At 43.9% G+C, this 27,590-nt stretch overlaps 1 protein-coding gene across 1 annotated transcript in view; it reads right to left on the reverse strand.

Annotated features, from left to right (window-relative positions):
- Myrfl (myelin regulatory factor like) overlaps positions 1–27,590 on the reverse strand; it is a 109,664-nt gene that overhangs the window by 77,732 nt on the left and 4,342 nt on the right. The window contains exon 2 of the mRNA XM_052752885.1: positions 302–413. Within this exon, the coding sequence (XP_052608845.1) occupies positions 302–413 (112 nt within the window). The remainder of the gene's footprint in view (positions 1–301; positions 414–27,590) is intronic.

A 27,590-nucleotide genomic window follows, 5' to 3' on the forward strand; every position in this document is an offset into this window, starting at 1 on the left:
GAAGAAGGATGCCACAATTCCCCTCTAGCCCGTTTGCAAGCTGCAAGGCTCTAGCTCGCTTGCCCTCCCCAACCCCCCACCCCATCTTCTGCTGCTCTAGACAGAGGCCCTGGTTGGAGACTCTTGTCTGGGGCTGGCACAGGGCTAAATCTTGCATCCATTGTCTCATCCAGTGCCTACAGTCCCAGATGCAGAAGTGCCACTGTCCAGAAAGAAACCAAGATTGATGGCGATGTACAGTGCCCCTGAGGTTAACATCTGGCGAGTAGTCCAAGTGGAGAGCGGTACCACCATTACTTACAAGGCTCCTAAATCGAAGTCATTGCCCAAGAATTCTTCAAGCAGACTCGTATCCAGGGCTGGGTTCTCCAGAGTACCACTGGCTCCCTGAGCTGCAAAGGAAAATTGAAAATCTTAAAAACCATGACCATTTCAGGATGACTGCTAAAACCTTGACAGGCAGATACCCAAACTTACAAGGCAAAAAACACAATGTATTTGTTGGGAATGTAGTCTTTTTTCTATTTAAGTACTTCCTTTGGAAATCTCTTCAGATCACTCTTTCCAGCAAGACTTCCTGGCTGTCTGAGGCTGGGGTATAGTGCTCTCTTTTATAAGCCCCTGTAACACTGACTGCTTGCTTTCTGCACGGTTGGAAAACCTTTCTCCCTCTCCTCCCCCTCTCCTTCTTTCCCTCCCCATCCCCCTCTCTCCTTTAAAGAGAGGGACTGTATCTTTCTTATTTTATCCACATGGATCCAAGGCAGAAAAGAAGCAAGGAACAATCATTTGTTGGATAGATAAGTAAATAATGGATGGATGGATGCATGGATGGATGGATGGGGGGGGTGGATGGATGGATGGATGGATGGGGGGGTGGAGGTGGATGGGTGGATGGGTGGGTGGGTGGATGGATGGATGGGTAGATGGGTGGGTGGGTGGATGCATAGATGGATGGATGGATGGATGGATGGATGGATGGATACATACATGGCTCGCTTGCTGATTGGTTTGATCAGCCTAAGTTCAATGTATTCTTTATATTTTTGTTAGACTTCCTAAAATATAATGTTTCTGTCCTTCTTCTTGACTTACAAAATGAAAAAAATTGGTTTTCACTGATTGTACCAAATATTATTAGAATTTTAAAAGAACATAAAATAGAGTGTAAAAATAAGTATCCTAAGGAAGACAAAAACAATTTTGTGGATTGTTGAAATGGTTCAGCATGTAAAAAAAATTTTCTGTACAATCCCTGAAACTCTGGTTCGAGGAGGAAAGAGTTATCTTCTAGCCCCCATACACACATGCCCACCTTCATGTACATATATCACACACACACAGCAATAAGTAAAATAAACAATTTTGCCAACAGTTAAAATTATTTTATACTTAGCGAACTCAAGAGAAAAAAAATGATCAGAGCATCGAAAGAATGCTTGGCTAAAATAAAACATAAAACTAATTGTTCTTATATAGATAATGCCAATTAACATTCAGATGAATACAATGAGGAGATTTCATTGAAAATAGCAAAAAGCCTAAACCACCTAAACATACATTTAAGAACACTTTTTAATTAGTTTCTTATTTTAGCATACTAAATAATAGGTTTCATAATGTATTAATTATTATACCAGAATAATTTTTAATTAAAATCTCCATCCAAGGCCTTTAGATGAGATTTACATAAATGGAGAGACCTACATTGTTCTTCAGCTGAAAAACTCAGTATTACCAAGTTTTTAGTAGACATTATTTAGTGTCTGCCGATGCCAATATGCCTTTCCTGAGACTCCTCCTCTCAAAGAGGAGGCACATTTACAGTGCATGGCCTCCACAGACAGAATCAGGCAGAGTCTGATTGGCCAGTGATCAACTCAATTTATCAGCCAATAATTTGAATGAACAGCTTTGAGATCCAGTGTTTTAGATGAAGTCATACAGTAGTAAGGCAGAAGACTAAATAATAATCTAAATGTTTCTGCAGTTTGCCCAAATCCTGTTTAAATTTTTTTGAACCTTCTGAGTCCTGGCTATTCCACTTTGATTCCAATTGCATAGCAAACTGTTGGACACCCACAATAACCCCCTTTCAGTTTGATTTCAAAACCCTCACTTAAATCAAATGCTCTCCACATTAAAGTGTTTTTGAAATAATTATTGAAATGGGGCCATTTCTGGGTCAGGTAAAAACCTGGCACAAGGGAATCTCCCAGGAATCTACAAGGAGGACCCCAGCTAAGACTCCTAGCAATAGCGGATACACAGCCTGAACTGGCTGTCGACTGTGACCAGATTGGTGCCCAGTCCAATTGTCATCAGAGACGCTTCATCCAGCAACTGATGGAAACAGATGCAGACCCACAGCCAAACATTAGGTAGAGCTCAAGGAATCCAGCAGAAAAGGGGGAGGAAGGATTGTAGGAGGCAGAGGGGTCAAGGACACCACAAGAAAACTCACAGAACCAACTAGCCTGGGCTTGTAGGGATTCACAGAGACTGAACCAACAACCAGGGAGCCTACATAGTCAGGGACTGACCTAGACATTCTGCCTATATGTTACAGTTGTGTGTCCTGGACCTCTTATGGGACTCCTAACAGTGGGAACAGGGGCTGTCTCCAACTCTTTAACTGGTTTTTGGGATCCTATTCCTCATACTGGGTTGACTTGCCCAGCCTTAACACATGGGAAGGTGCTTAGTCTTATTGCAACTTGATATGTCATGTTTTGTTGATACTCATGGGAGACCTGCCCTTCCCTAAACAGAAACAGAGGAGGAGTGGATGGGGCAGGGGCGGGGGTGGGGGAATGAGGGGGGTAGGAACAGAGGGGGCCTGGGGGAGACACTGGGAGGAGAGGAGGGAGGGAAAACTGCAGCTGGGCTGCAAAATTAATTAATTAATTAATTAATAATAAATTTATTATTAAAAAAATATTTCTTCTTAGCTGGAAACCAGAAACAATAAAGAAATACATGAGTGAATTTTTCTTTACAAACGTGATGAAAATGATCATTTTTGTATAATGAACATACTCTGGGAATTTTTACAAGTCACCTTACATAGTTTTGAGGAGAAAAGAATCCTTAACATTTTTTAAAATAATTTAAAGCCTACGGAGAAGTAAGAGAGCAAAGGGATTCAGAAATATTCTTCACCCAGATTCATGAATATTAACATTATAATGCATTTGCCTTAGTTTCTCTCTCTCTCTCTCTCTCTCTCTCTCTCTCTCTCACACACACACACACACACACACACACACACACACACACACACACTCTCTCACTCTCCTTTCACATGTATATCTCATACACATACATATATAGACATTTATCTTCAAAAGCTAAAGCAAACAAAATTACGTCTTCCCATCAGACCTTTCTCAGCCCTTAAGCATGCAACCTTGTACTGAGTATTTCAGTGCACACTCCTAAGTATAAAAACATTATTTCCACAACTGCAATTCAATTATGAGAATCAGGAAGTTTAACGTTGATACAGGTTTTTAATATAGCTTACATTCCTATTCGAATTTTACCTATTATCCCTGTATGTTATTTATGGTAGCTTTTTTTTCTTGTCCAGCATCCAACCCATTTAACTGTCAGAACTTTTTAATATTTATTTTGTGAAAGGACTGGCTAGTTGCTGTTTTTTGAATTAACTAAGGGAAAAGAATATAAGCAATAAGAGTTGGGAGGTTGGACCATGAGATGATATGTCATAATGCTAATCACTGCATCATTCATATCTCAGAGCCCATCTTTCTATTTTTATGAGTCAGATTTCGTCACTATAATCAACTACTTGGGGCAAGCTAACTTTATAAAGAAAGGTGGTTTATTTGTTCCTAGATTTAAAATTTCAGTGGCTTGGCTCTGGTACCAGCTGGATTCTGTGATGGCTTCCTTGGGGGCAGAGTACCAAACAGTTATCTCATGCTATCAACTAGTATGAGAAGGAGCACACACATCCTTGTCTGTACGCCCAGTTTCTGCTCCTTTTCTTACCAAGTCCCGAGAGACCATTAGGGTCCCACCCTAATGACCTTATCTAAACTGTCACTTTCCAGGGGCCTCATCTCTAAGTACCATAGATGGATTAAATCTTCAGCTCTGTAATTCTATTAGCATATAAATTTGGAACAACAAACCATAGCACTACTTAAATCTGAGCCAGCTAGAAAAAAAAATTAATCCAATACATTAGTGACTTTTTAACCCCCATTTCTTGGCCTTGAAAAAAATTCTTTAAGACCGGTGTCTCTAACGGCATAGGAAAAAATGTTTTAAATTCTGCAGGCCCGTCTGGTTCCCATCAAGTTACTTTTGTTGTATTAAGCTCAAGTAAAATTAATATAGTATTGTAATATTTATTAGCCAAATATTGTGTTGCATACCTGTAAGGCCCAGAGCATAGGATGTAGAAGCAATGTGTGTTTGAGTCCAGTCTAGGCTACAGAATGGAATGTACCTTATGAAAAGATACTGATTTCATTAAAATTTTATTCTCCCTACTTATTTCTCCTTCTCTCTATAGGTATTCAGAGAGATAACAAACATGATTATACCACTATTAATATTGGCTTAATGATAGGATTTAAGATAATTTATCATTATTTAGAAACAACAATTTTATACTTTGGAGCAATTTGTTGTACAACTTTGCATAAAATGATATTTTTAAATCAATTTTAAAGCCAAGTTGCCAGCATCCTCAAAAATAAAGACAAAGTCTAAAATTACTCACAGCCTTAGAATAAATAGGAAAACTTCCACTCACTATTTCCAGGCCCATATAAAATGGCATGGGGATCAAGCACGGTGGGACACACCTTTAAGGATAGCACCCAGCGGGCAGAGGAGGGCAGACCTCTCTGAGTCTGAGGCCAGGCTGGACTACATAGTGAGACCTGTCTCAAAATAGTAAGTAAACAAACAAACAAATAAGTGAACAAACGGGCCGGAGAGATGGCTCTGTGGTTAAGAGTGCTTGCTGCTCTCGCAGAGGATGCAAGTTCAGTTCCCAGCGATCACATGGGTGGCTCACAGCTGCCTCTAACTATACCTTCAGAGGATGCAATGCCCTCTTCTGGCCTCGGTGGGCACCCACAAAAAGGGGGCACACACTCACACAAACACACAGGAATGAAGATGAATGCATTAAGAAAACAAATAAATAGATAGATAGATAAATAAATAAATAAAACGGCATCACAGACCATGCATTTAAAATGTGAAGGAGATAGCTGCTCCACCAAGGCCACAGCTCTGGAATATAGAGCATGACAATTAGGATGAGAATGTCCCCTGTGTGCTCAGATATTTGAATACTTGGTCCCCTGCTGGTGGTGCTGTTTGGGGAGGCCTAGGAAATGTGGCCGTATTGTAGGACGTGCATAGCTGAAATTGGGCTTTGAGGTTTGAATGCCTCACCCCATTCTCGGTTTGCTCTCTCAGCTTCCTGCTGGTGTTTTAAGAGGTGAGCTCTCAGCTCGCTGTTCCAGCTGCCATGCCGGCCTCTTCCACACCACCATCATAAACAGCCCTAGCATTGGAATCTTGAGCCCAAAGAGACTCACACTTCTCTAAGTTGCCTAGGTTATGTGGTTTTGGGTTTGGTTTTGTTTGTTTTGTTGTTGGTGGTGGTGGGTTTGTTTTATTTATTTATTTTTTTAGTTGTAACACCACTATAAGTGGCATATACTCACCATATACACACAGACATACAAACAAACTAATTAATTAATTAAAAAATGCCATCAGAGATCATGCATTTAAAACATGAACAACATGAGAATTCCTCCAGCAATTTCCCAGTTCTGGAACACAGAGAGAAAAATAAAAGTCTCAAATATTTTTCATAAAGCCATAATTAACAGAAGTGAAATACACAAAGAACACTACAGACTCACACCAGTGCTTAATATTATACCTGAGTCCTAAATAAAATGTTGTCAAGTGCAATTTAACATTGGGAGATTTTATCACTAAGGTACACAAAGATGATTCATATGTTTTCACTTTTTTGATCAATGCCAAAAGCATTGAACATTCAATGTCAATTCTAGTGAATACTTTTCATGTATTCATATACATAGATGCATGCCTGTATGGTATAATGATTGAAGACTCACACCAGATAACACAATTGGGGGATAAGTTTAATGATTTTTTTTAATAATTAGAATGATTTCCACTAGTGTTGGGGATAAAATAAGATGTTGTTGCTTTGGTTATATAGGCCAGTACTTAGAGCAGTGGTTCTCAACCTGTGGGTCATGACCCTTTTGGGGGTCAGACGACCCTTTCACAGGGGTTACCTAAGACCATCAGAAAACAAGTATTTACATTACGATTCACAACAGTAGCAAAGTTACAGTTATGAAGTAGCAATGAAAATAATTTTATGGTTGGGGGGGTCACCACACATGAGGAGCTGTATTAAAGGGTCCTGGCATTAGGAAGGTTGAGAACCACTGCTCTAGAGCATCTCAGGCAGCCAACATCCAGAAGCTGCTGTACCTGCCGGGGTTGAGCTAAGGCAAGCAATTGACTTGTCAGGAGCAGCTTTGTTGCGGTCCACTACTCTGGGATGATGTGGATAAACACATACATGCAGAGCAGGGTGTGGGGATTGTCTTTGGCAACTCCCAACATCCACTCTGTGTGCCTCACTTTGTAATGTAGAATATTTGCTTTTCTAGATCACAAAATCCTCCTATCTTTAGCATCTGAAACAAGTGGAGTCTTGTTGGCTTTGGCCAACAGCAGGAAGCCAAGGGCTTCTCTTTCATCTTATTAAAGTCTGAAATAGATGCTAGGTAATTGAATAAGGGCTTAATACATTTTGTGGGGTCTTTTCCCAGGTGTGATTTCAATATGCAGTACTATGGTTCTTACCTACACCAGTATCTTTTCCATTTTGTGCTGGCATCCCAAAAGGAATGTGAAGGCTTCTCTCTGTGTGTTCTGGAATCATGGCACCAGCAGAAAAGAAAGACGACCAACTCTATTTAGAGGCATGTGGTTAAGAGCAAAGGGTGGGACATGTCACAGACATTTCCTGCACTTAGAGGGGAAAGAGATCCCTAAAATCTGTAACGCTCCAAAACAGTACCACGGCCTCTGGTCTTCAGCTTGACCGTGAAGAAAGGCTAGGACACAGACAGCAGCACAAATCACGTCATCTTCCATTGACTCAATGAGTTCTACTGAGTGCCTGCCAGATGCCAACACTGTGCCACACGATGGAGACACGGGAGCGAAGAAGGGAAGGACAGCCTTCCACGGGGACCAGGAAGACGACTCAACAGACCACGGCGCTTGCCACCAAGCCTGGTGACTTGAGCGTCATCTCCAGAAAATTCTCCTTCTTCCAAGTTGTCCTCTGAGCTCCACCTGCATTCTGTGATGCGCGCACACACACACACACACACACACACACACACACACACAGGGAAAAAAAAAGAGAGAAATAGGAACCTTCCAGGTGTCTTGCTCAGCAAGGGTAAGGAGGGTACGACAGTCACACCGTAGAGCAGCAGTAAGTAGGACACAGGCAGACAGTGACGGAAGTATGATGGGACAGTGTGGCAGTCTGCCTTAGAGGACATCGTTCTGATTTTGAAGGCTCCCGGAGGCAGAAACCAGCTAGGCAGACATCAAGGAGGGAGGCGTGCTGAGCAAGGGCACTGTCTGTGCTGTGGAGTGGGAAGCGAATCCTCTCAGGGAACAGAGCACAGACATGTAGGAATGGCGAGATCAAGGCAACGGGAGCCTTTGGAAGGAGATGTGACGTGCTTCACACACATTTTCAAAGGCCCTTCTGGTTGCTTTGTGCAAAGGGATGTGAAGGGAACAAGAAGGGCAGAGAGAGGCACTTGAATGCTCCTGGGGCTCCCAAAGACAGTCAGAATTTAAACTTTCTACTCTGGGCTTGGCTAAATGTCATCCTTTACCTTCTTTGTGTCATTGAATCTTTATCTCAGCCCTGGGCTGTGGATGTCAGTACTACCCATCCTACATGGGTTGGGATTGCTGGCAGAGGCTGAGGAGCCTGTGCTTTGAGAGGTGGGGATCATTGAGGGTGGCGAATCAAGCCAGAAGGCTGGGAAAGTAGCGCAGTTGGTAGAGCACTCACTCGCCTAGCATGCTCAAAGCCCTGGGTTTTCTCCCCAGTGCTGCTAAAATCAAGCATGGTGGCACATGCTTGTGACCCTTGCATTTGGGATGTAGAGGCAGGAGGAATGTTAGGTTTAAAGCCATCCTCAGCTCCAAAGTGAGTTTGAGGCCAGGTTGGGTTATAGGAAACTTTGCATTGAGGCAGGCCTGGGTTGGCTCCCCCTTGTCACTTACACACTGTGAGCGATTCTGGGCAAGCTGGCCAAGCTGCCTCGACAGCAACGCCAGCCAACCCCCCGAGAAGACTCGCTGCTTCTACTGCCTCGCTGGGCTTTGGACAAGCCAAGTGCTAAGTAAAGCAGATGGAAGGAGAAATCTGTTTGGTTTCACATGGAAGCTCCTGCTGGTATCCCATCTGCTTTATAGGGCACCCAACCCGTAACACACACACACACACACACACACACACACACACACACACACACACTCACAACGCTGGAGGTGGAAAAAAAAAAAGCATCTCTATTCCTGAAGGCTTGACCAATACCCCATTTGCTCTTTACTGGCCTGCCCCCCTTCCCAGATGGACATGGGAGATGGGCCCTGCCTGACATGGCTTACCCAAATGCCATAATGAACACAGAGAGGTGATCCCTGCTGTAGCCAGCTTTCCCTAGGACTCCGGATCACATCTGTGCTTTCCAGACCCAGAGGAAATATCTCAACGAGATAAATTCATAGTGCCAGATCAAACTGTTTCAGGGGGTTTTACACACAGAGAGCAACTCTCAGATGGCCCTTAAAATAAATCTTGGGCTTTTAAAAATAATCACTTTGCTCTAAATGTCTTAAACACTTGCTCAGAACACCCAGTTTGCATATCCCGCCTCCCGTCGGGCAGCTCATTTGCATATCCCGCCTCCCGTCGGGCAGCTCATTTGCATCCCTGGAGTCCACTAGCTTCTGCATGTAGGCTCCATGGCCTAGAGGTCCCGTGTCACAGGAGGAAAAGCTGCATAGGCCCCCTGGGAGTGTCAGGGAAGTTGCATCTTGGTGGGGTGTGCAAATGAGTTCCAACTACGAGAGGCAGGAAGCAGGTAAGAAACGTGTCAGAGGATAAGAGCCACACCCTCCATGGGGTTCATTCCCAGCTTTGCGCATCTGTATCTTAACCCGGTGGCCGTTATGTGTCGTGTGTCGGCTCTCTCTACTCAACTGCAAGCTCCTCTAGACCATAAGCTGCCTCTGACTGTACAGCCTCTAAGCACCTAGAGCGGCAGTTCTCAACCTGTAGATCATGACCCCTCTGGGGTGTCGCATATCAGATATCCTGCATATTAGATATTTATATTACGATTCATACCAATAGAAAAATTGCGGTCATGAAGTAGCAATGAAAATAATTTTATGGTTGGGGGTCACCACAACATGAGGAGATGTATTAGAGGGTCTCAGCGCTAGGAAGGTTGAGAACCATTGCTCTAGAATGTGACCAGGGATATGGTAGTGACTCAGTAAATAATTATATTTGTTGCATAAACAAGGGCTTGGATGACTTGTAATTATTGTTAGTACAAACGTGAAATGTGCCCCCACACACAGGGTTCCTTGGATGGCATCCACAATGTGGCCAGCTCTTCCACTGGTATGCCTCCGTCACCACGATGGACTATGCCCGTCCCCTGAAGTTGTGTGTGCCGTATGTGATCACGGTGACGCAAAAGTAGCCAATACAATCATAAATGGTGAAGCTTCCGTAGACAGATGACAAACACAAACTTCTAAGCAGAGGAGTGACATGATTGCGTGTGTGATTTTGAAAGGGCCTTCAGCCTACAGTTGGGAGACCGCCCTGCCTCGATTTCCCTATCTATAAAATGACAGCGATGGCCCTCCTTCATAGGGCTTTGAGAATTAAATGAGACAATGCCCACAAAGCGCTTCCTGCAGCTACCAGCTCAGTTAAGCACTAGCTTGCATGGTTACCATCGGTTTCCCTGCTCAAGAAGTTACCAGGCCAGTGTGAAGAAATAAACATAAAGATGCCATAGCAACATGTACAACAACACCTAGAACGTGACCCAGGTATGCTAGTTAGTTAGTCCATAAATATTAAGAATGTGTGCAGGGCACTATGGGATACCTAAGTGACTCAGCAGGGTGGAATGGTGTCAGGAAAAGCTTCGGGAACAGAGGTCAGTGAGGCTGCAACAGTCAGCAAGAGCAAATTCTGGGCTATTAAGGGTCATGAGACTCTGATCTGCTTCGGTGGAAACACGGTCCAGAAAGTAGGAGCATGCGCAACAGGGTGAAGAAGCCAATTAGGATATACTTTTGTCTATTATCCCAAGACATAGTCAGTTACATGGAGTTACTAGCTTAAAATTGATCATAGTAGAGAAAGTTTATGTCATTAATGCTACAAGTCAAGGCTGATCTTTTTTCCTCACAGAGACTTGGCTATTAAATATTTGTCCACACATCATCACACGTAGATGCTACTTAGAAGAATCAACCACGGGATTTGTGACTGGTTGGAAGGATTGTAACTGAATCCTCGGCCTGATCTAGATAGTGATGTTGGTGTCTTGAGACTGACATGAGATCAGGGTGAGCAGCCTGTCAAATAAGTTCAAGCCTCAAGGAAGTGTACGGCTGGCCCGTCTCACACAATATTGGTGACTGAGGTTGGAATGTGAAAGGTCTCCTACAGGGCTGTGTTTGGATGCCTGGTCCCAAGCTAGTGGTATTGGTTGGGGAGGTTGTAGAGCCGTGGGAAGTAAGACCTGGCTGGTAGACATGGGCCACTAGGAGTGGACTTTGAGGGTTCCAATCCTGCTCCACTCTGTTTTCTTGGTCAGCCATAATGTGAACAAGCTACAAGTTCCCGCTGCTTTGTGGAACAAGCCGCGATGCTGGCTGGCACTGCCATGCAGGGGTGTGTTCCCTGAGTACTGAGAGTCAAAATAGGTCTCTCCCTTTTCATGCGGCTCCTGCCAGGGATTCTGTCTGTCACGGCGATAAGAGGAGTGACTAGTACAGAAGTGAGCAGCAGGACAATGCACCCAGGAAAGGTGCACTGCTGTCCCAAGAGTCTGAGGATTCCCCAGTCTCCTTGTATGGATAACTGATACTGACCTGGCCAGAATCCAACCAGCTTTTCCCAGCACAGATAACAGGGCCCATTGTTGAAGATACTGACTAATTGGGCTCTCTCTGGACTTTAACATGGTCTGAATCACCTGGAGATTCATGACTGATAACTGAGAGATAAAATGAAAATGAACCTTTATTCAATTTGAATAAACACATAATAGTACACTGTGCAACAGGGGGCATTCTCCATGTGGGGTTTTATAATGCTCAAAGATGCATTGTTCTAGAGACGACTATTGAAAACTTGGCCTCTGGGTTTTTCTGAGAGCAGGGGACATCAGAGAGCCTGTGTATGTTCATTAGGAACAAGCTCTAGGGGCTGGAGAGATGGTTCAGAGGTTAAAAGGACCTGCTGCTCTTCCACAGGTCCTGAGTTTGATTCCCAGCACCACATAGTGGTTCACAACCATCTGTAATGAGATCTGGTGCCCTCTTCTGGCCTGCAGGCATATATGCAAGCAGAACACTGTATACATAATAAAGAAATAAGTCTTAAATAAATAAAGAAGAACAAGCTCTACAGGACTTGTCTTTCCCGATGCGACAGCCTACGGGCAGATTAGGAAACCGAATGGACAGGTACATGCTGATTTCAATAGACACTTGACAGAACTGTTCATGCCTTCATCTGTGTTCAGTGACTATTCAGCGAGGGACTGTGTGCCAAACACTAGAGATGCAAGACTCTCTCAGTCTCACCTGTAAGGCGAGGACAAGCTGAGCAGCCGAGCAAGAAAACAGGCCGTGATAACAGCGTGACACGTCACATTCAAGGAGACATCAAAGAAGAGCTGCTAATCCAACGGAAGGGTGGTAGACTGGTCAGAGGTGGGTGGCTGGAGTTGTAGGAAGGATGGAAAATGGTAAAGGGACCTACTTTAGAATCCCAGGGCAGTTGATGACTTTAGCAGCAGTTCTCAACCTGTGGGTCGCGACCCATTTGGGGTAGAGTGACCCTTTCACAGGGGTCACCTAAGACCATCGGAAAACACAAATATTTACATTATGATTCATAACAGTAGCAAAATTACAGTTATTAAGTAACAACAAAAATAAGTTTATGGTTGGGGGTCACCACAGCATGAGGAACTGTATTAAAGGATCTCGGCGTTAGGAGGGCTGAGAACCACTGGTTTAGAGTAAGAGAGCAACGTCCTCCAGAACGCTAACATAGAGAAAATCTTGGTGTTTTTTAATATAAGAAGACTGCTCCTATCCTTCTTAACAATGCCGTTTGTGACTTGGATAAATAAAAGGCAAATTATCCAAGTGTCAGAACCTGAAGGATCCAGGTGCACATGGAGCGTGAGAATGTGGGCATCTGGTCTTCACTGACTAGTGGCTGCTCTGACAGGAGGCAATCCGTGAGCAAAGCATGCAGTTTTGCATTGGCTTTGCTTGGGAATGAATAAACGAGCAAGGTATGAGTCCTTTAGTGTGTCATTATGAGGAAGTATTAATAAAACAAATCAAAAGTAGGGCTGTGGTCATAAAATCATCCAATATGAAAATAGGACCGTGAGGTCCTTGTCCCTCAACACACAGGTTGCCTCTTGATGGTGTGAGACCCACGACTATTTCTGTTGCTATAGTAAACACCAAGACCAAGAACAGCTTAGGGGAGGAAAGGGTTAATTTGGCTTACAGCCCATCATTAAGGGCAGCTAGGGGAGGAACTCAAGACAGAAACTTACAGGCAGGAACTGAAGCAGAGACCACAAAGGACTGCGGCTTACTGGAGTCCCACCTCTGGCTTGCTCGGCTACCTTTCTTGTACAGCCCAGGCCCAGGTGCCTAGGGATGGCACCACCCATTGTGGACCGGACCTTCCAACATTAATTAGCAATTAATTAAGAAAACACCCCACAGATATGGCCACAGGACAATCTAATCTGGGCAGCTCTTCAATGGACTTTCCCTCTCAAAAGACTCTCCAGGCCAGCCATTTGAGAGTTGGCTAATCAGAAAAAGAATGTTGGGTCAACTCTAAATGTATAATATACCATCACCGTGTTAGTCAATTTACAAATATTGCCTAATATTTAATTCCAGTCGCAAGGCTACTCTATCACATCACTTTTTATTATCCCCAGTTTTTCAGAAATGTAGTCTTAGTCATTGCAGGGGACCGGGTGCAACCGAGTGTCACATACTATATGTGTACTTCCTACAGAATCGTACAAAATAATAGCAGGATAGAAGGTTGGTGAAAAACCACTAACGGTCAATAAAAACTCAAGCAACTTGTTAAATTAGTATTAAAGTGGCTATGAACTTCAGCAAATGGAGACATTGACCCTTTATGACCATGATGTTGCTTCAAAGAACTGCAGCTGCTGAATGTTATGGAGACAAGGTGTTGGTATTAATGGATTTTTCAGAACCTCAAGGAAAGGGAGAAAACCAGGAATGAGAACTGGTTGATGGCAGTCCCAATCCATGTGACAGAGCTGGCCCAGAGGCTCCCATCTCAGATTTGAGACTTCTCTGATGGTGACTGGGCAGATGAAGCTAAGGCAAGCAGGGACAGTCCAGAGCATGTCTGCAGATGGTGCTGGCCACGTATAACTTAAAAATGATGTAAGCGTCCTCACGGTTGACTCTATTCGAATTCCACAGGAGTGTGTCTTTTATTGCTTTTCACAAACGTGAATGCATTCAGAGTAAATAATAAAGGACTGATGGTTGACTCTGCCCTTGGGTTATTTGCCCCCTTCTTGGTGAATAATGTGTAAGTTCACACAGGATTTATAGCAGGAAGGGAACGTGATCTTCTGTATACTGATCTGTAACTATTTTGGTTGAAGTGATTCAGTGTCTTCACTAACAGGCTATCAAATTCATACTACTTTTAAATTAACAATTGGAAACAGAGGTTAAACCAGAGTCTCTCTCTTTTCTAGGAGTTTGTGAATCCATTCTTCCAGCGGTTTGGGATCCTTACAGCTAGCCCTACTACATAAGAATTAAACTGTCATGCTTTATTTTTCTCTTCAGTAAACACATTAACATTAATGTATAATGGAGTAAATCAGGTACTAGAAGGTTAAAACTAAACACAACTGAATGCATGTTAATCAATATTAGTGTTAGCCTTAGTTAATAAATTTGGGGGTAATAAATTTGGGGAACATATGCTGACAAAAAATTTAAGTGGTACAGGAAGACAGGAAAATAATATTATTGTTTTATAATGCAAGATTTGATATTATTATTCTCATTTGACCTATGAAAATGTCGAATTTTGCAGACCAGCAAGATGGTTCAATGCAAGCCTGGCAGCCTGAGTCTGACACCCCCCAGAACTCACACAAAGCTGGAGGGAGACAAACACGGTTGTCTACACAAAGCTGTCTTCCAACCTCTACATACCCAGGGTGGCACATGCATCCACACCCACATCATACACACACATGCACACACACACACACACACACACACACACACACACACATTTAAACACTAGGATATCTCGGCGGGGGGGGGGGGGGAGCCATATGGAAACTCAGTGTTCTTTAAGATTACTTAAAGATACAGAAATAATAGCTGGAAAGATGGATCCAAAGTTACTGGCTGCTCTTCCAGAGGACCTAATTTTGATTCCTAGCACCTCCATAGAGGCTCATAACCATTTGTAACTCCAGCTCCAGGGAATACTATGCTCTTTTCTAGCCTCTACAGGCACTTTATGAACATGGTACACATATATACATGCAAGATAAACAGCCATTCACTTAAAATAAAAACAAGATAGAAGACAGACAGATGTAGAGAGATAGCTATAGACAGATGATTGATAGAGATAGATAGATATATAGATAGATAGATAGATGATAGGTAGGTAGGTAGATAGATAGATAGATAGATAGATAGATAGATAGATAGATAGATGATAGATGGTAGATAGATAGATAGACAGATGATGGATAGATAGATAGATAGATAGATAGATAGATAGATAGATAGACAGAGAGAGTGGTGATATATTGTGTATCCTAATAAAGCTTGCCTGAGGATCAGAGGACAGAGCTAGCCACTAGATTAGACATAGAAGTCAGGCAGTGATGGCACACACCCTTAATCCTATCACTCGGGAGGGAGAGATCTGTCTGAATCTCTGTGAGTTCAAGGCCACACTGGAAACAGAGCCAGGCAGTGGTGGCACACACCTTTACTCCCAGTACTGGGGAGCTCACACGCCTTTAATCCCAGGAAGTGATGTCTGGGCAGAGAAAGGTATATAAGGTGTGAGGAAACAAGAACTCATTCTCTTTAGGCTAAGGATTTCATAGAGGTAAAAACTAGTGGCTGGCTGTTCTGCTTCTCTGATCTTTCAGCTTTCACCCTGATATCTGGCTCTGGGTTTTTTTTTACTATAAGACCATCTAAGATTAGAAAAACAATGGATAGATAGATAGATAGATAGATAGATAGATAGATAGATAGATAGATAGATGTAAATAGACAGATGTAGATAGATAGCTATAGACAGATGATAGATAGATAGATAGATAGATAGATAGATAGATAGATAGATAGATAGATAGACAGATGATAGATAGAATGGAGTTACACCATACAGATGATAATGTTCCCCCAGGAGCCACAGACTATCTAACAGAAATCCCAGTGCCAAGCACAGAAAGCCTCTCTTTGAAGTCAGGAGAATCCGAGAGATTCCCAAACAATATCGGCTATTCCCACTGCCCTGGGTTGCCTCTCAGAACTTAACTATTACTGAAGATATACACTTCAGACACAGGGATTGGAGGAATTGAGCTGAGCCTGATCTAGAAGCTTCCTTCTTGAGGACTAGCTCTCAGAGAGAGCTAGGCAAGCTGCCGGGGGAGAAAAGCCATCAATAATCCTGCCCAGCTGTGAACCTCTGAACTAGAGTAATGAGCAGCCCAGTAACAGACTCAGTGGTACAGTGGTGGCACTTTTGTCTTGGGGATAACCAACAGCTGCCAAATTAAGGTCTGTTCAATAGAGGGAATTCATTTCTGGTACGATAAACCCAGCCAGCTACCCATGGCTGGAGAGATCATAGGACCCAGGGGAGAACTTGCTACTGTAATTTTCCTAAACCAATGTAATTTCTAACTGCATTCCAAATACTTATCCTTATACCCACAAATAAGTGTAGTTCCCATCCTCGTCAATGAAGCTTCTATCTGCAACAGATGGAGACGATTACAGATATCCACGACTGATCAGAACGTAGAGAATTAGTGACCACGGAATGCCGAGCCCCAACTGAGACATCCACAATACAATGCCTACCATCTAAGGGTCAGGGGAAATTGTGTCAGTGGAGGCAGGACCACTGTTAGAGCCAGAGAACCAGGATGCCTCCTGCTGGAAGTGTCTTCTTCTAGACATGACTGGGAAGCAGCACCCATGACGTCTCTACAATATGGTTGTAAACAAGACCTGCGTAATAACAGTTGCCCGTGCAGATGGGGAAAATTTCACAATGACCCACTCACCAGATGAAGAGCTACAGCAGTCAATGGTTGCTGACAGGGGGAGATAATGAAATCCCTAGTAGGTTTTCCCATCCAAAGTGGTCAGCCCTGGATACATGTACATATGATCAAGATGAAATGGACTCAATAAGTGTGTATATACATACATATATATGCATATATATATATGTATGTATATGTGTGTGGTTATTGTTATATGTGTGCTTTTATATGTATATACTTATACTTAACATATTTTTAATATTTTATGTAAACTGTGGGTAGATAAGACAGCTCAGGTGCTTGCTTTCAGGCCTGATGACCTGAGTTTAATCCCCCAGGACGCACATAGTTGTTCTCTGCATTCTCTCTGTGTCCCATGGGCATACACACAATAAATGCAATAAAAATATTGATTTGTAAGTTGTCTTCCTCTCAGAGTTGAGTTAGGGCCAATGGATATATAGGAATGAAAGTCTGTGAACTCTGCAAACTAGCACGGTGGAAGGAAAACACGGAAGATGGACTGATGGACTGGGAGCGAACCGTCAGAGTAAGTACATGTAAAAATGGGTAGCATATAAATCTTTGGTTTTTGTCCATAGATGTATATCAAAGGGAGAGAGGAATCCTTGGCATCGTTTTGTAGACCTGACCTTATCACCACATTGAGCTTTTCAGATCCTCAGGCAGCAAGTAGACGTCTGCCTTGTCTTCCTGTCAGACAGAGAGCCAGGAGTTCAAATGCTGCTTAAGGCACTCTGGTTAGCACATATGGATAACATATGGATACATATAAATATTTGCATTTATACATAAATATATACTTATATGTGTGTTAAATGGATAACACCTATAATATGATAATAAAATAATAGATTTCTTTTTTGTCTAGATTTCTTATGTTTCCTTTTGTTTGTAGTTGTTTATTTTTGAGATTTTTAAAGTCTCTCTCTTCTGGCCAAACAGGATTAGCCCAATCCTAACAGTCAGCGCTTCCTGCCACATTTACACATAAATCCTTCTGAAGACCATTTGCTCTCAGCAACAGAGCCTTGACTAGCTGTTACCATAGGGGATTATAAGAGTTTTAGCATCCTTCCTGCCTCTTCCTGCATGGGTGACATTTTAGGGGACTTCTCAGTAGATTTGTTTCAATGCAGCAACTTTCCTAACTCCACAAGGAAAGAAGAGGATCATTGTCCCCACTTGGGACCTGTAGTACCACACCACGTATATAAAATGCATCCGAGACAAAAAGCAGTCAGAGTTCACATGGAGTGTCTAGCTTGCTTTGGTGCTGTTTTAATATGGGTGGATAGAGAAATAGCTATATTGACCTTTTAAAGTTTTGTTTTTCATATATGCATTCATGATCTCTGAAAATATGCTGTACAGAAGTTCTTTATAACATTTTAAATAGTGATTTTTTTTTTTTTTTTTTTGGTTTTTTGAGACAGGGTTTCTCTGTGTAGCTTTGGTGCCTTTCCTGGAACTCACTCTGTAGACCAGGCTGGCCTCGAACTCACAGAGATCCACTTGGCTCTGCTTCCCAAGTACTAGGATTAAAGGCGTGTGCCACCACCACCCAGCTTTAAATAATGGTATATTCTTTGGGGACTTCCAAAGCTTTACCTACTGAAAAACAACAGAAATGATTAAATATTTTGGTCTCATGGAAGGATGTTGATTACACTGATTGATTAGGACTCTTAAAAGCCAGCTTTCCCGAGCCCTGTCGAGTATGGTTGAACGACCTGAAGCTGTTGGTTATCAAGGTCCACAGGCAGCATGGCTGTGTGTGCAGGAGCCACGCCTCAGCCTTCCCTCAAGACTCCTGCCAGGTAAAAGCACCCAGTCTCACAATAACAGCATCTCAGAATGTGGGTAATGTTTTACCTCACTTTAAAATGAATGTGCAGTCTCTCAACTCCAGACTTCTAGGGTCACACTCTGTACAATTAGCAGAAGATGCTTTAGTCTGTCTAAGAATGGCAAAATAACAACAATGTGTTCCTTTCGGGCTTGAGTCTATCTCCACACAAAAATGCCAGCTAAGCCCTTTAAGAAATGGGACGTTCTGTCCTTTCTAAAATATGCTGATTTCAAGACTAATGTGGAAAAGTTGAACCTTTCGTAGTAAAAGGAAATACTCAGTACTTTGTCCTTTGTTGCTTAGCAACCAAGGGCTATAAATGGATTTTATGATTATAAAGGTTCAATAACTAATGTGAGCATGTAAAAGTTATAATAACTCCCTGGAGACAGGAGTATTTCCTTGAAAAAAGAAATGTATGGGTCTGTGTATAAACTTAGCTTCATTCTTGTCTCAAAATAAATGAAATAAGCACTTTGGGGTTTTTTTCACAGTTGCAATATAATAAAGACCAATAACTACTATTGATTCCCCCATTTCAGCATATCAGCACTAATTCTTCCAACACTATGAGGTAGGTGCTGTTATCCCCATTATGCAAATAGGAAAGAAGCCCACTGACCTAAAAGGTTAAGTCAGTAGCCAAGCTAAGTCAACAACAGAGAAGCAGAAGAGTCAGTGTTCAAAGCCAGGTGGGCACACTTGAAAGTAAAAGGCTGCTGACAGACTCGGAGGACGTGTATATATCTCAGCTCCCAATACTTAAAGCTTTGAGAGCTTTGGACTGTAAAGGTGACATTAAGGCCACCTACCTGCGAAATAACATGAACATATTTCTTTCCATTGCTCTACATGACGTTTGTTTCTTTTATGGCTCCTACCAGAGTAACAAACACTGGAGTATCATCTTTCTGGTCTTGTCTTCGGTCTGGCTACTCCAGATGCCAAGGTCAAGAGTCAATATTTACTATTCAACTTCAGGGCAAACCCAGCTGCCTAAATTCCCCTGCAGGGTTTTGGTACACGATGAGCAGATTGGTATTGATGGCCTCGTGTTTGTATTAGTGGCTATTTTGTCTTTCTTTAGGTCTGTAGCTACTTGCTCTGTAAGCATAGTCCATTGCCTTCTAACCATGGTTCTGGAGCTGGACTTTGCCAGGCATCAGGAAAGTACCAACTACTCACAGTCCACAATAACTTCGTATGCAAGCTGTAAAAAGAAAAAAAAATCTGGATGCCTTAGCAGGAGCAAGGAATTCTACAATCACCATTACAGGCATCACCAGCAAGCCGTCAAGAGTCAGACAGACAGACTTCTGTGCAAACCCAAGCTCTGATATCTAATAGCACAGTACATATCTTGCATGAATCTGTTCCCTCGATTGTAAAATGGTGGTGATAATGTTACCTGTTCATTGCGTTGGATGTGGTCGGAATTAATACAGGGCTGAGGGTGTAGATCAGTGATAGAGCATTCATCTCTCATGTGTGAGATCTTGGGTTTGATTCCCAGAACAGCACATTGTACCACAGAATCAAACATTCTCTAAATGAGGTTTCTAGCACAACAATTAGGGTGTTTGGCCATCCCATCACCAGAGTAGGTCAGTTCGGGCTGTCTCTCGACCATTGCCAGCAGTCTGTTGTGGGGGTATCTTTGTGGATTTCTGTGGGCCTCTCTAGCACTTTGCTTCTTCCTATTCTCATGTGGTCTTTATTTACCATGGTCTCCTATTCCTTGTTCTCCCTCTCTGTTGTTGATCCAGCTGGGATCTCCCGCTCCCCCAAGCTCTCTTTCCCTCAACCCTCGCCTTTCATTACCCCCACTCATGTCCAGGCTGTTCATGTAGATCTCATTCCATTTCTCTGTCATTGGGTGATCCCTGTGTCTTTCTTGGGGTCCTGTTTTCCAGGTAGCCTCCCTGGTGATGTGAGTAGCAGACAAGTCATCCTTGTTTCATGTCTAGTATCCTGCTATGAGTGAGTACATACCATGTTTGTCTTTCTGAGTCTGGGTTACCTCACTCAGGATGATTTTTTCTAGATCCATCCATTTGTCTGCAAACCTCATGATGCCATTGTTTTTCTCTGCTGAGTAGTATTCCATTGTGTATATGTACCACATTTTGTTTATCCATTCTTCAGTTGAAGGGCATCTGGATCTGGATGCAGAGATCCATGACTAGGCCCCGGGTGGATCTCTGGGAGTCCAATTAGCGAGAATGAGGAGGGTTTATATGAGCGAGAATTGTTGAGACCAAGGTTGGATAAAGCACAGGGACAAATAGCCAAATGAATGGAAACACATGAACTATGAACCAATGGCTGAGGGGTCACCAACTGGATCAGGCCCTCTGAATGGGTGAGACAGTTGATTGGCTTGATCTGTTTGGGAGGCATCCAGGCAGTGGGACCAGATCTTGTGCTCATTGCATGAGTTGGCTGTTTGAAACCTGGGGCCTATGCAGGATTGTTTGGCTCGGCCTGGGAGGAGGGGACTAGACCTACCTGGACTGAGTCTACCAGGTTGACCTCAGTCTGTGGGGAAGGCTTTGCCCTGGAGGAGATGGGAATGGGGGGGGGGGGTTGGGGGGAAGGTGAGGGGGACGGGAGGGGGGAGAACAAGGGAATCCGTGGCTGATATGTAGAACTGAATTGTATTGCAAAATAAATTAAAAAAAAAAAAGAAGCAAAAAAAAAAAACCATTCTCTAAATGACAGCGATTTTTTTTTTTTCTGATCATAGCCTGCTTCAGGAAACTATAAGAATAATTTTTCTTAAAATTAATAATACTGCTTTATTGGGTATTAACAATATGGCAGGCATGGCATCTGCCATAGTTTGTGATCTGCTGCTGTGATGAATGCCATGGCCAAAAGCAACTAGGGAGGAAAAGGTTTATTTGGCTTACACTTCAGGTCCCAGTCCGTCACTGAGGGAGGTCAGGGCAGGAACATAAGCAAAAGCTAAGAGAGAAACCGTGGAGGAAACTGGCTTACTGGCCTGTTCCACCTGGTCTGCTCGGCTACCTTTCTTATACAGCCTGGGCCCACCTGCCCATGCATGGCACCGCCCAGCTGGACCCTCCTACATCCATTAGCGACTAAGAAAATGCCCACAGGTCAATCCGATGGAGGTAACGCTTCTACTGAGATTCCCTTTTCCCAAGTATGTCCAGGTTTGTGTCGAGTTGACAAAAACATAGTATATGATACACATCCATCAATAATTAAGAAAATGCCCTCACAGACATGACTGCAGGCCAATCTGATGGAGGCAATTCCTCGATTGAGACTCCCTCAGATAACTCCAGGCTGTCAAGCAGACAGCTAAGGCTAACGAGGACATGTCTTTACATATCTGATCTTACTTATGTCTCAGTCTCTCTTACAATGCATCACCCAAGCCCTTCACAGAAGAGGAGGAAAGTGATTCGTTCATCGGCAGCCCTTAAGTGCAAAAGTAGCAAAATCTGAACCCAGAACAGTCTAGGAATAAGACTGCTCTCTAACTGCAATGTAGCTTACTACCGCACGCAAGCAGAAAGGCGAGGCTCAAAGTCAATATGTGTGATTTATAAGGGCATCCAGCTCCAGAGCTGAGGGGAATGGCCTGCTGCAGCTTCAGGTGGGGAAGCCACTGTGCTCAGGGAGTCCCGTAGTCCTTCCCATACCCCAGGCCTGTTACCCAACAGTGTTTTCTAATGCCAGCCCTCTCCTACTCAGGGCCATTCCTTCCACTCCATCTGATGATTAACATCTCCCAGCAACTCTCAAGAGTAGATTCCGATTCTCAGGTCACCTTATAAACCAGTTTGGGTTTCAGCCTGGACCTCTTAGCCGTGAACTTTGTTTCCAGCCCCCTCCACCCCAGGTAGCATCTCCACCACGTTTTCTACTGAATACCATACCATCTCCATTACCCATCTGCCCCCCACCCAAATGCCTTTTTTTTTTTTTTTTTTGGTTTTTCAAGACAGGGTTTCTCTATATAGCTTTGCGCCTTTCCTGGATCTCGCTCTGTAGACCAGGCTGGCCTCGAACTCACAGAGATCCGCCTGCCTCTGCCTCCCGAGTGCTGGGATTAAAGGCGTGCGCCACCACCGCCCGGCCCCAAATGCCTTTTAAGGAAACAGAATCCATCGTGGAGGGAGAAAACCAACTCCTGAAAGTTGTCCTCTGACCTCCACATGTGAACTGCGGCCAGTGCATGTCTGTACATACACCTTCAGACATACACCATCACACATAATGAAATAAAAATTGTAAAGATAGCCGGGCGGTGGTGGCGCACGCCTTTAATCCCAGCACTCGGGAGGCAGAGCCAGGTGGATCTCTGTGAGTTCGAGGCCAGCCTGGACTACCAAGTGAGTTCCAGGAAAGGCGCAAAGCTACACAGAGAAACCCTGTCTCGAACAAAAAAAAAAAAAACCAAAAAAAAAAAAAATTGTAAAGATAAAATTTCTGGCTAAGTATGTTAGCCCCAGTGATCCCAACACTCAAAAGGCTGAGGAAAAAGCTTACGTTTGAGGCCAGCCTGAACTACCTAGTGAGACTCAGACAGAGAGGGGAAGGAGAAAGAGAGACTTCCACACAAAAGGAAGTTGAGCTAAAAGATATTTCTGAGGTTCAAGCAACCCAAATTAATAGATAATTAGGAAGAGTCATTAAGAGTTACAACCTTGCCTCCAGTCGGAGAGGTGCTCATTTGAATGGGAGCCCCTCCAGCCTTCAAGTGTGACCATGTGGTAGCCTTCAGAAGTGTGTTGCCATGTGATAGCCTTCAGTGGTGGACCTTTAGGACATAAGGAGGCCAGGAGGGCTTTATCCTTCAGGACAGGATTAAGACTCTTTTTTATTATTATTTTATGTTTTGGTTTATTATGGGTGTTTTGGCTGCATGTATATCTGTATACCACTTGCATGCCTGGTGCCCATGGGGGGCAGAAGAGGGCATCGGATTCAATGGTACCAGAGTTACAAATGACTGTGAGCCAGCCAATCATGTGGATGCTGGGAATCGAACCCAGTCCTCTACAAAAGCATTCAGTGTTCTTAATCGCTAAGCTATTGTTCCAGCGGTGGGATCAACACTCCTGATGGAAAGGTCTCATGCATCCTTCATCCAGCTTCCTCTCTTACCCTTCTGCCTTCTGCCATGTGAGGACACAAGAAAGCCCTCACCAGACAAGAGACACCAGGTCCTTAATCTTAGGCTGTCGAGCCTCCAGAACTGTGAGACATGAATGCCCATCCTTCAAAAGTTTCCCGGTCTCCAGTGCTGTGTTATCACACACGGAGCGGCACAAGGTTGTTAGAACTTGAAGAGCACGCAGGAGCCAGCGCCGTCTGGATGAGGAAGGAGCAGGGGAGGTCCAGCTTGCGTGTGAACACTCAGGAGCTGTAAGCACAGGTCTGGAGCTTGTCAACAGCTTGGGCTGTGCTGGTAAGTGGGACCCCCTGGGTAAGCTTGTGATGCTCAAATAGGTGTGCTTTGGAAGCAGGTGTCTGGAGCAGACATGGGGGGTGGGGTGGGGTGGGGAGGCTTCAAGGGAGTGAGAGGAACAAGCCGGATGAGAGCCATGGATGTAACTAGGAGAGTGACGACGCATGGGTAAAGAGAAGGGGACAGTTGCAAGGGCAGGCAACTCTCAGAGGACCCGAGCTAAAGACTTCCAGTGGGCTCTAGCAATGGGAAGAAGTTTCAGAATAAATGGGTGCAGGAGCCAGATCACAGCGTGCCAAAGCGTACAGATAGTGGGTGTTTATGAGAGACTGGCAATGGAAACGGAAGAGGCAGGTGGATGTCTGGAAGTAGAGATAGCACCGGAAGAAGAAATCTGGACCAACCAGATAGCTCATCACTTGTTGCAGGCCTAACGACCTGCATTCTTTCTATCCCTAGGACCCACATAGTGGAGGAGAGAATTGACCTGCCAAGTCCTCCAATCTCTACATGAATGCTGTGGCACGCTCCCACATATAAATAGACGGATAAATGGATACACAGATAGATGATAGATACTTAGATAGATGGATGATAGATAGATGATAGACAAGTGATGATGATAGATTTAGATAGACAAATAGATCATAGATACAGAGATACACAGACAGACAGACAGACAGACAGACTGTGGTGGTTTGAAAGAAAATGGCCCCAAAAGGGAGTGGCACTATTAGGAGGCCTTGTTAGAGTAGGTGCGGTCTTGTTGGAGGAAGTGTGTCACTGTGGAGGTAGGCTTTGAGGTCTCAGATATGCTCAAGTCATGCCCAGAGAGACAGACCACTTCCTGTTGCCTTTGGATCAAGATGTAAGGACTCTCAGCTCCAACACCGTGACTGCCTGCATGCTGTCTTGCTTCCCACCATGACAATAACGGACTAAGCCTCTGAACTGTAACCCTGCAACAGTCTGAGTGGCACCTAACCCCTTCTGTGTCTGGGCTCTTGAGCACCTGGTGACCAGCTGGGGACTTTCTTGTAAATACGACCATTCACAAATGCACATTTCCACCCCAGCTCATGGAGTTCTTGTAAATACAACCATTCACAAATACACACTTCCACCCAAGCTCATGGGGTTCAACCCTACATGGAACTGTATCCCAGGCTCTGGACTTGGAGCAACTTTTTCTAGGTCAAAGAAATGCAAATCAATATGGGACATCTTGAAGGATGAAGGTCAGTGATATTTAGAGCAGTGGTTCTCAACCTTCCTAACCCTGCGACCCTTTAATACAGTTCCTCATGGTGTGATGACCCCCAACCGTAAAATTATTTTCAATGCTACTTCATAACTGTAATTTTGCTACTGTTATGAATCATAATGTAAGTATTTTTGGAGATAGAGGAGGGTTGGTAAAGAGGTCGGGACCCACTGGTTGAGAACAACTGATTTAGAGTAAAACAATCCTCCCCAATACCCAAACTTTATAGCAGGTCATCTGATAATATCAATGTGCCAACAATTCTTCTTATGGAGATGCATCTAAAGCAAATAACTGAGAATCGAGAGTATTTTCAATTTTATAGAAGGTTAGGACTTAGAACAAGCCTCCATGTATAACAAGAAACAGTTGAACTATGGATCATCTCAAATAAAGGTGGTTTTCTCACTCACGTGTGCCTCAGGCCTGCAAATGAGAAAAGTCATTTCCTTGTTCTTCGTTTCTGTTTCCAGAATTCTCCATTCTTCATGGGTCCAGGTCATATGTCACATGGCACATGATTAGCCTACCTCCTGTTAGTGGCATCAGCCAAATTCTGGCTTGTTTTTCCTTTTCTTTGGGGAGTTTCTGCTTTCTCCCTTCCTCTCTCCAATGCCAGAATTGCTGATGGCTTCAACATCACCCCATAGTGCCCCAACCCTCAGGAGCCCAAAGCAACTCACCCCTAGCTGTTCTCACCTCCAGCTGTTCTCACCTCCAGCTGTTCCCACCTCCAGCTGTTCCCACCTCCAGCTGTTCTCACCTCCAGCTGTTCTCACCTCCAGCTGTTCTCACCCCTAGCTGTTCTCACCTCCAGCTGTTCCCACCTCCAGCTGTTCTTACTCCTAGCTGTTCTCACCTCCAGCTGTTCTCACCTCCAGCTGTTCTTACCCCTAGCTGTTCTCACCTCCAGCTGTTCTCACCTCCAGCTGTTCTTACCCCTAGCTGTTCTCACATCCAGCTGTTCCCCACCGCCAGCTGTTCTCACCTCCAGCTGTTCTCACCTCAATAAAGCTACATCTTTTCATGACCCTGTCAAGATATTAGTATGGCCCCTAGCTGGAGCCTCAGCAGTGACCCTGCGGCCACTTGCTGTCTGGACTGCCCTGAAGCAAGATATTTAACGTCAGTCTTAAGTTTCACAAGGGAGAAGAAAACATGGGCTGGAACCTCTGTAAGAAGAAAAAATGGATAACTCTAAAAATAAGCATAGAAAAAACTACTGACTTCTTTGCACCAGGCATAATAATGCTGCACAACCACAAGTGGAGATAATATGATTACCTCTATTTTACAAGTTGAGAAACATAAGGCCTGAGAGGGTTTACTCATCCCTGGTCCTAGAAATAGCACATTGCAAAACCACGACTCTCAACCAGGATGACTGACTCAAAGTCCAGGGTCTTAATGATCGTCCCATACTCAGCACATAAATGCTCAATAAATAACAGCTATTATTACTAATTAGGTTGCAGACTAGGGGTTGGCAAACATTTTCTGTACAGAGCCAGATGGTAAATATTTTAGGTTTTACAGCCCATATGGTCTCTGTTGAAAGCACTCCGCTCCGCCGCCAGAGCATCAAAGCAGCTGTAGGCAGCTCGGGCGTGATTAGGTGTGTTCTGCTAAACTTTATTGGCATTCCTGGGCTTCCAGTCAGATGTGGACTCTAGGTCATAGCTTGTGGACCTCTGCTGCAGATCAGCAAGAATAACTAAGGCTAAGCACAGCGCACTCTGTATTCCATAAGAGAGTTAAAAAGCAAAGTAATATAACTCTCTGTTGTTTGTTTGTTTAAAATATACAAAAGGCTGGATTTGGTGACACACACCTGAAATCCCACTTGGAGACCTGAAGAGGGAAAATTTTTAGTTGGATGGGCTACATAACCAAGTGTTATTTCACAAAACCAAAACCCAACCCAAAACAAAAACACACAGGAGCAACAGAAAGCCAGCCAGACAGAGGTAAGCACTGAGTCGCGAGATCATTGAGACGACTGCCTACTTTCTTAGGTCATCTCTCTGTTAGTGCCTGGGTGCTGAACAATCCAAGACACAGGGGAGTCTGCCAGACACCCAGGCTCAACTCAGTTGGAAAGAAGACATCAATAACACCAAAGCAGACGATGAAAATCTTCTCTTGGGGCGGCGGGGGTGGGGGTGGGGGTGGGGGTGGGGGATGGGTGGGTGTTGTCTGGGGGAAGATGTTGACAAGCCTAATAGGTTTCAAAGGCAGTGTGTGTGCAGG

Source organism: Peromyscus californicus, unplaced genomic scaffold (genome assembly GCF_007827085.1).
Source record: "Peromyscus californicus insignis strain IS unplaced genomic scaffold, ASM782708v3 Scaffold_24__1_contigs__length_46423439, whole genome shotgun sequence".
NCBI lineage: Eukaryota > Metazoa > Chordata > Mammalia > Rodentia > Cricetidae > Peromyscus > Peromyscus californicus.